General features: G+C 34.8%; 1 protein-coding gene across 1 annotated transcript in view; it reads left to right on the top strand.

Annotated features, from left to right (window-relative positions):
- The first annotated feature begins 417 nt into the window (after window positions 1–417).
- LOC112003465 (hexokinase-3) overlaps window positions 418–9,563 on the top strand; it is a 15,984-nt gene continuing 6,838 nt past the window's right edge. The window contains 6 exon segments of the mRNA XM_065779560.1: window positions 418–561; window positions 4,482–4,554; window positions 7,975–8,085; window positions 8,088–8,131; window positions 8,240–8,325; window positions 8,842–8,866. Of these exon segments, the coding sequence (XP_065635632.1) occupies window positions 418–561; window positions 4,482–4,554; window positions 7,975–8,085; window positions 8,088–8,131; window positions 8,240–8,325; window positions 8,842–8,866 (483 nt within the window).

Below are 9,563 nucleotides of genomic sequence, written 5' to 3'. Positions count from 1 at the left end.
AGTAGGGGTATCACCATAATAAATTGTCTTATTGGCTTTCTAATTATTTGATAGGGCTTACTATTGAGAGAGTATGTGTTTGGCTTTTCATATCTTATTGAGAGTATTTTCACTATCGCATGTAGAAGTTTTGTGATAAGAGTAATTTTTAAGCTTAATGAAGGCGTCACATATTTGCATGTAGGGGTCTTGCCATATATTGGGAGAAAGTATTGGCTTTCCCTATCTTAATGAAGGCATCATATATTTGCATGTAGGGGTCTCACCATGCTTGGATAATATGATAATTCATTGGCTTCCTAATGTTTCATAAGGCTTTCCTTCGAAAATTGGTATGAACGAGATATATTGTTGTCGCTTATGATCTTGTACAAGATGCCAAAACAATGAATGATATGCTCCATGATGAAGTTAGCTATGGACACTCCCATTGCTTTTCTTGAGTGGAATTGCTTCTGCCGACTTAGTGAATTACTTAGAGGTGACAAAGACCCGGATGTACCCATTCAAGGGTGGACAGATAGGCCGAATGAGACCAAGCCCCTAAGTATAAGCTATGAGGTGCTCACGTCTTGAGAGCTTATATGGTGTGTGCATATAAGCTTGGAGTGCACTTGGAAGTGTGACGACTTTAGCGAATTTGGTTATGTCAAACCAATGGTATCCCATTGCCAAGAGTTGTTAGTGGGATTTATTCATCCCTTAGTACTCTCCATATTTCTCCAAGATGAATTTCAAAAATTAGGTCCCACAATTTGTTGTATGGAAGGTAGAATATGATTCTCCTTTGACAAAAATATGTTGTGTCACAGATAACGACTCCATACTTTGCTAACTCGACTTCTAATTTTTACACAATGATAGGCTAAGTATTATAGACGTTGGTGTAGGGTTGTTTCATTCCCAAAACAAAATTTTCTCTCCCACGCTTTGGTTAGCCTTTTTGTCAAAGATATGTGGTATTGCTGATAGCGGCTTGACAATGATGGGCTAAGAATTAGAGGTCGGTATAGGGTTGTCGCATCCCTAATACAACAATTTTCTCTCGTTAACCTCTATTTCACTTATTTCGAGCTTCCACATTGATATTAAGATTCCACTTGAAAACCTTTGTAATGGATTTCTAGCAACGAGCTTGTGATTTTTGAGTTGTTTGGCATCAATATCTAGAACGAGGTATAGCAAAGAATTCTTCAAAGGTGCATGCAAACCCGTCTTATTAGTTGGTTTAGTTGTGAATTTCAATTGCAAGAATTGAGTGACAATAATAATTTTCTTGAGAATGGCAACATTGGCGCTTCCATCTTCAAGCATAATCTTGAATTCAATAATGATTAAGGCGTTGGCATGGCTTGGAATGCATGCGCTTTTCACTACTTGAGATATATGAACATGCCATGGCTTGGCATGCACGGATCAACCATGACTTTGGATGTGTGAGCTTTTCATGGCTTAGAGTGCATGAGCGTGTCATGGCTTCGATGAGAGGGTTTCGAGTCTGGCTTTACTTCTTTGTCGGATGCTCCCAGATGGTTTCCATTTTGTCCCCTAGTATAATTACGATTTATATTAGTAAATGATAGTCATGGGTAAGCATTACCATAAATGACTTATAGAAAATATTTTGATTAAAAATTTGAAGGATTGAAATGGTTTAAGTGTTATATAAAAAATATGAATTAGCAAAGATAATACTTGAGAGTCTTAGCTTAAGCGTACTTTGACAATAGTATATCACTCGTATGACTTCAAGACTCGGTTTATAAAATGTCACAATTTGAAGATTTGATGTGTGGAATATTTAGTGACTTGTGGTGAACCATTTAGCTATGACTTTTAGCTATTTGGTGAAGACCTTATTTAGTGGTTACATCAAATATGCAGTTGCAAAATGATGCATACACTAGCGTTTATACTCGTCCCAAAATGAGTTAATCTACCATAGTAGCCCTCATATACTCAGTGTTAACCCGATGCTAGGGCAAACTCAACAATAAGTGAGACATATGTTGAGGACTTTAGCCATTGTTGAGAAAGGTTCTTGGGTTGAAATGGGAGTTTAGAACTTTGCTTTGTTGATCATTGGTTGGAGCCTTCCTCTCCTTTGCGATCAGACTTATGGCTCACCATTCTTGCATTTTTAAGCTACAACAAAATTATTCACAAATATTTTATAAATCAAAAGATGTAGGATAATTCATCCATAATAATAATATCTAAAAATAATAAAAATGAGTGGGAGAATTTTTTTTCCCTTGAATTTGAAAGTCGATTCTCCCTCCATCCTCAAAATTCTTCACTTCTTGGATGAATTCTAGAGGTTAGAGCGATTTTGTCACACGTTTTAGAGCATCTCCAGTAGCTTAATGAGCTAAGGATGAACCTTTTTTCAGCTCCACTTCACAATGCTATTCTTGCACAACAAGGCATCATATGGTTTCTCTTGGAACGACAAGTTAGTGTGAGAAACACCATCTCTTTGCTAGTTTCACATCATTGGAGGCATCATTTCTCTTGTTTTAGCTACTTGACTCCTGAGTGGAGTCACCAAAATGTCCAGGATGTTTTTGCGACAAGGGCCAAAAATGCAAAATTAGCCTAAATCTCCCCTTCGGTTCTTTAGAAATGTTTATTTGTTGAGAATCAACCCCAAAATTTCAAATGTATAATGAACAAAAGGCTAATGGTGTTTTAACAAGAAAGAAATCAAAACGCCATAATTGAAATATAAGAAAATGCTAAAAAACTACACATGTTCAAAATTTCAACCCACAGTCAGTGAGAAGAGGAAATTGAGAGAGGTTGTGAGAAAGAGAGGAAAGGTTCCTTTGTACCTATATTTCCACTCCTAAACTTCAAACTTGTGAGAATGTTAGCTAAATGAATGAACTTTTACTCTAAAGTTTTAGCTCTGAGGGAAGAACGTGGATTCTTCATTTTGAATTTGATTGGGGCCTTTGGTATTGAGTTTGGGGTGCTCTAAGTGACTGGTTTTTAGTTAATAGAAGATGTTTTGAACCCTAAGGTATCAATCAAAGAGGTTATGATTAGATTTGCTTTAATTGGGTAAGAGGGTTTGCTTGCTTTTTGCATAATTTGAGAAATAAAGTAGCCTAAATTCATGGATTGAGACATGACAGGTCCTCAAGGGTTGCATTTAGTTATTGTAGCAGACAGGGGCAACCATTTAGGGTCGATTATATGTTTTAGGCAAAAAATGATAGAGCAGAAAAGTTGGGCCATGTACAGTCAACCAGAGAATAAAAGATATTTTGGGGTGGAAATTTCGAGTACAAGATTTCCTCCATGAGATAGACATTCTACCAGTGTCCCTCGCCCACTTGGTAGCATGCATGAACTAGGCTCATGCAAAAGGTTCGAAAGAAAGTGACCCATACCCTCTAAACCACACTTTCTCAATTTTTCCAATAAGTCGCATGGGCTTGGATCATGCTTAAAAGAATAAATAAAATATAATACATGAATTGAACCCACAAGGAAGTTGTGCTTGTAAAAAATGTGTCGCAAAAATGGGTATCAACAATGGGTATATATTTATTGTTGTTAAAGTGACGTAGGACAAGGGAGAACAAGGTTTAACAAGGTTTTAGAAATGAAAACAAATGTGAAATTCAAGATTTGAGTTGTTGTGAACGATGCTGTGAATAGTGACCGTGAACATTAAATAAAAGATAAATTCCTAAGAATCACTCCTTGGGTTCCTTAGCATCACACCAAGGAATAGTTTGCATCACACAAACTATAACAAGCTTTTAGCTCTAAACTTTGAAAATATTATTAATCTCTACCTCAATAGAAAATACTACAACTCTTTAAATAGAAGACTAAACCTAATCCTAGTAGAACTAGGATTTCTTAAAAACCTAATAAGACTTGGACTTGGACTCCTTGGGCTTTAATACTAAACCCAAATTAAATAACTAAACTTAAATAAAACTAAAATAAAACCCAATAGCCTATAACATAGCCCATTCCAGCAAACATAGAATTACTAAAATACTCCTAACACTTAAAAGTAATTAGAAGTCTTAGGACGCCTTTAGTAGTTTAGTAGGTTATTAGTATTTTAATTTGGAAGTAATGTTATTTTTGTAATAAGGCAATTACGGTTTCCTAGCCAATTAGAATTCGGGTTTAGCAATCCTTTATAAGCAACTTGTTGTACTCTTTGAGGAGATAGCTGATATTTTGATAAATAAAAAAAATGATCTTTTGGTCTCTCATGTTAACTCCAGATCGATCCTGGGTGCTGACTCCAAGCCTAATAGCTTAGTTGCTTGGAAATTTTTTTTGTTGATGCTGAAGTCAGTTTGAATCAGCTCTAATATCACCAAATCATCAGTATAAACACTGATCAAGAATAAGCATGACCTTGCTTTATGGTCTGAACAGATTTTTTGAATATCAAAATTTTTTGAAACATTATTGTAATGTGGTGTGAACAATTTTCTGGCTGTCAGGTTGGAAGAGAGGTTTCCGAATGTTTAGAACAAGCAATGGCCAGAAAAGGCCTAAATATGCAGGTAGCAGCACTGGTAAGCGCACTTAGCATCCTTGTACAATTTACCTTCTCTTAATGGTGAACAATGACTTGAAATAGTGTTTTACTATTTTAGGGGATCATTGACAATTTGAAATAGTGTGATGCAATAAGTTAAAGCTTTATTTGCGTATTGTAATTTGCTTTAACTTGATTTGAAAGATGGCTCACCATATGATATGCGCAAGCCTTGGCGTTACATGATATCTTAGATTTAGTTGATGGTGTTTCTTGCTTACATGTGATATGCAGAGTTTATATTCTTACCTTTGAATTGTTTGGTTAAAGCTGCAACCCCGTTAAGCTGTGTGAAAATAATAGAACGCACAAAGATAAATTTAAGAAATATATATTTAAACACAACTACGCCTTAATCTAAAAATTTATTTAGCTACATGAATCCTTGTTTCACTTTAAGCCCATCGAAGGCCACGATTTTTGAGCCAAGAAATTGTACATAAATTTATAGTAGCTTACTATGAATCTTTGCCTGACGTGGTTACGTGTTTGATTTATGTTAGTTTTTCCTAATCATACTACATAATTAATGCTTTCTGGGTTAAGTAAATTGAAATAGACTTGGTTTGCTAGGACATACGCAGTAATTAATATGGTGCCTTTATTTTTTAATTTTTAATTTTTTTTATATAAAAAATAGAAATTTTATTCTAGTATAATCTAAGTATATATGAAAATACGCAGTAATTAATATGGTGCCTTTTATTTTTTAATTTTTAATTTTTTTTATATAAAAAATAGAAATTTTATTCTAGTATAATCTAAGTATATATGAATGTGAAGGTCTCTTCTAGAAACTTGAACCCCGACCTTTACCCCCCACACCTCATAAATACTTGTAAAGTGATCATCGCATTAAGGGTGTGCGGTGGTCACTCCACAAGTATATGGTACCCCATAATACAATCATAATAATTTCTGTGGAAGCTGTGATACATAATAGATCTTTAGAAGTTTTTAGGCTACTAATATTGACCTACGTAGGTATTGTTTATAGCTTTCTGTTGGATATTATTTTCCTCTTCCACTGTTAAAATATCGCAATCTTTTTTAAGGGCAAACTGTTAAAGGTAATAACATTGAACTTATCAGAAAAAAAAGGTAATATCATTACTTCTTGAGTAGATATTAACCACCATTCTGATAGTTTTAGCTCTTAACATATTTTGTTCGTTATTTTTGAACATATAGGATATTGTCCATTAAAGGAGGTCCTGATTACCTTGCAGTTAATCTTCTTTTTGATATATAGTTATGGTTTTATTGCTTTTAAGCAACTGGATGAAATTAGGGTTGTGTTTGCTATTAGCTTAAAAAGTCAGCTTATTTACTATTTAGCTTATTTTTGCTATTATTCATGAGTCTTATTACACTTTTTGCTACTATTCATAAGTTCCCTTGTACTATTTCAGCTAACTTTTACCTTTATTTACAGTTCTTTCAGCAAAAAAATTTCAGTTTCAACTAAATAAGTTGTTTCTAAACGAACACTTAAGTGCTACATTTTCCACAAACTGAAAAAACGAAGAAGTAATTGATATTGTATGAGTCATTGATCAATAATAATAGTGGGAGGGAGATATGGTTGTTAGGATCCTAAATGATGTTATAGTAACCATTTTTAGCGTTGAAAGTTGAAATCGATTGCTTGGTATTGTAAAACATCTTTTAGAAAAGTGATTAATGGCCATATGTATGTACAGTTTATATGACGTGTGTTTTCTATGAATTTATGTGATGATTATGAAATATTTAGTTAAAACCTAGTTGGGCTAGATTGGCTTAATTAATCAATATATAGTATTAACATATAAAGATTGAACTTAGAGTGGTTTCTTGGTCAGCCTTGGATGACTTTTTTGTGAGCTTTCCTTGTGGCTCATACAGAATCGTTCTACCACTTTTACGAAGTTTCTGTGCGAAACAGTGGATATGTCATATGAGGATATCTCATTATGATAACAACATATTTTAGGCCTTTTTGAATGTGACAAGTTCTTTTGAATTAAATATTACACCCTGTTAAGCTATTTATCTTAGCATTAATTTTTATCATCATCATTATCTTGACGTTGGAAATGTGTATATTTACATGGCGATGAGCAGATGAGGTTCAGCTCTTTTGAGGGATAATAGTCATTCCTTTTTTTTTAACCCTCTGATAGATCTATTATTTGTTTTGAGCAATTTCCCCTTTCTACTGGGCTTAGGCCAATCTTAGCGTTTGCGTGTAAACCATCAATCTAGGCACTTTTAAATTCTAACCTATTAAATGACATGCATGCGTAAGAACATGCAATGTGACATGTAATTGGTTTGTGTTTATTTACAACTCGAGTTACTTGTGCAACTATTGCACTTAGATTTTGTGCATAATTTTATTTATGTTTTTAGAGCATTTGCAGCAGTGGAGGCAAAATTTTAACTATTTAGCTACACAAAAAGTCACTTTATCTATTTTACCTCCACACATGCTACAGCAATGGATCTATTTTAGCTTTCAACACAATAAAATAATATAAACATCACAATAAAATAATATAACAACTACAATAAAATAATATATTCTACTATAAAAAAAAAAAAAACCACTCTACCATTAGTCACAGCCAAAGCCGCCACCACCACCACCACCACCACCACCACCACCGGCCACAACCACCCTCTACTTTGGCAACCACAGCACAACATAGAAAAAAAAAAAAAAAACAAAAACAAAACCAATTAAGGATTAAGCTACTGCCAAAGCCAAAAATCCACTGTCAAAGCCAAACTCATCCTCCACCACCACTACCATAGCCAAAATCAACCACTACCACCACAACCACCAAACCCACATATTTAAAAAAAAAAAAAAAAAAAAAAAAAACCTCAATCACAGCAAAGAGAAAAGAGAGATGGGCGCGGCAGCGGTGGCTTGCGGGAGCTGGGTTGGTCGAGAGAGGTGAGAGTGATTGAGAGAGAGAGAGAGAGAGAGAGGCATAGATTGGGTGATGGAGATTGGGGTGGGACAGCGAGCTTGGTTGGCTGAACAGATCGGCGATGAGGAGTGGCCGACGAGCTGAGGGATGAGGGAGATGAGGAAGAGGCCAGCTTGCTAGAGAGAAAAAATTGAGGAAGAAAGAAGAAAGAAAGAAGAAAGAGAGAAGCCGGAGAGAGAAAGAATAGGAAAAGATTATTTAATGGGGGATGAGAGAGAAATGTAATAAAAAAATAATTTTTTTTTACTTGTGAGCTACAGTACACATCTAAATATAGATGTGTACTGTAGCTATGGAGCTAAATATTTTAGATTTAGCTCCACTGCTGCGTGATGTTTTTTTGTGATTTTGAGCTAAAAATATAGCATTATACCTATATAGCATCACTGCTGTGAGTGCTCTTAAGCAGGTTAATGGTTAATGATACAGTGGGAACTTTAGCCCTTGGACATTATCATGATCCAGACACTATTGCTGCTGTTATAATTGGAACAGGTACAAATGCCTGTTATTCGGAGCGGACAGATGTATCATTAGGTGTCAAGGGGTTCTTACAACTTCTGGAGGCATGGTATCCTTTCTTTGTGTCTCTAGACAGACATCATCAGATTCTTTATTTGATGAATTGATTTACTTTGCTATATATTTGTTAAAGTTGACTCATCCTTATTTGCATCAGGTTTTCAACATGGAATGGGGAAATTTCTAGTCATCTCATTTACCGAGAACTTCTTATGACATCGAGTTAGATGTCCAAATGATCAGGTAAGGTTCGGTTGCCTTCCCAGTTAACATTACGGGTACTGTATGTTTAGGGAATTTGTTAGTACATTTTAAATTAAATATGTTGAAACTCAAAAAAATTGAAGAAGAATAAAGAGATGAGTTGAATAAAATTTGTTAAAGAAAAGTTACTTGTATGGAAGTTAGATTAAATAAATTAAAGAAGTTTCCTAAATTAATAAATAACATGGAGGTTATTAAGGGTTGGAAGACTATATATATGGCTATGCTATGAACTAATTTCATATCAAGAGTGAATGAAGAAAGTAGTTAAAAGCAAAGTGTATTGTTGAGAGAGTGAATTCAAAAATATTCCTAAATAGTTGAGAGATTTCGGGCCAAAGAAAGTGTGTTTTCTAGTGGAGTTTTGTGCAGAAGACCTATTCTAGCTATACAACATTTGTTGGGCTGTTGTATCTGGGGAGACAAGTCAGAGAAGGTCTCATCGGTTACAAAGATTAGCCAACCAAGGGCTTGAATCTCCTTAAAGAGAACGAGTGCCGCGCCTAGTCCAAATAGTGTTGTGTTCATCTCTTCAAATTAATAATAATATTCAGCGTATTATTAGTTTCTTTTTGTATTGTTTCCATTGTTATTGTGTTTGCACCAAAGGGATTAAAAATGTATGAATTTCATGGGCTAAAAATGATACCAGGAATGTATCTGTGAGTCATTGGGAAAAGTTTTTCTAGAGCACTTCAAGAGGTGGAAAGGAAAGGTCCTCTTCTACTTGAGTCTTCTCAAGTCTCCTACATCCTCACTGACAAGAATCTATCAAAAGTTCCTACCGATGAGATGAGTGAGGAAGAATATATTCTCTATCAAGAAAAAATAGATAGATATACAAAAGATGAATATAATTGTCGCTCTTATCTATTGAATTGTCTTGCCGATCATTTCTATTTTATTATATGATACAACTTACAATTCTGCTAAGAAAATTTGGAAAGCTTTACAATGCAAATATGATACTGAAGAGGCTGGTGCAAAGAAGTATAATGCTAGTAGATTTTTTCGTAACCAAATGGTGGATGGAAAATCGGTGGTGGATCAAGCGCAAGACTTTCAAATGATTATGGCAGAATTGAGATCTGAAGGCATAAAGATTGGAGACAATTTGGTGGTAGCTAGCATAATTGATAAACTACCATAATCTTGGAGGGAGTTCCAAAAGACTTTGCGGCACAAACAAAAGGAGACCAAATCCTGCTCGCAGGAGA

The sequence above is a fragment of the Quercus suber genome, unplaced genomic scaffold (assembly GCF_002906115.3).
Source record: "Quercus suber isolate HL8 unplaced genomic scaffold, Cork oak 2.0 scaffold_213, whole genome shotgun sequence".
NCBI classification, from domain to species: Eukaryota; Viridiplantae; Streptophyta; class Magnoliopsida; order Fagales; family Fagaceae; genus Quercus; species Quercus suber.
The sequence above is the reverse complement of the archived record's forward strand: the minus strand, read 5'-3'. Positions and strand labels throughout refer to the sequence as shown.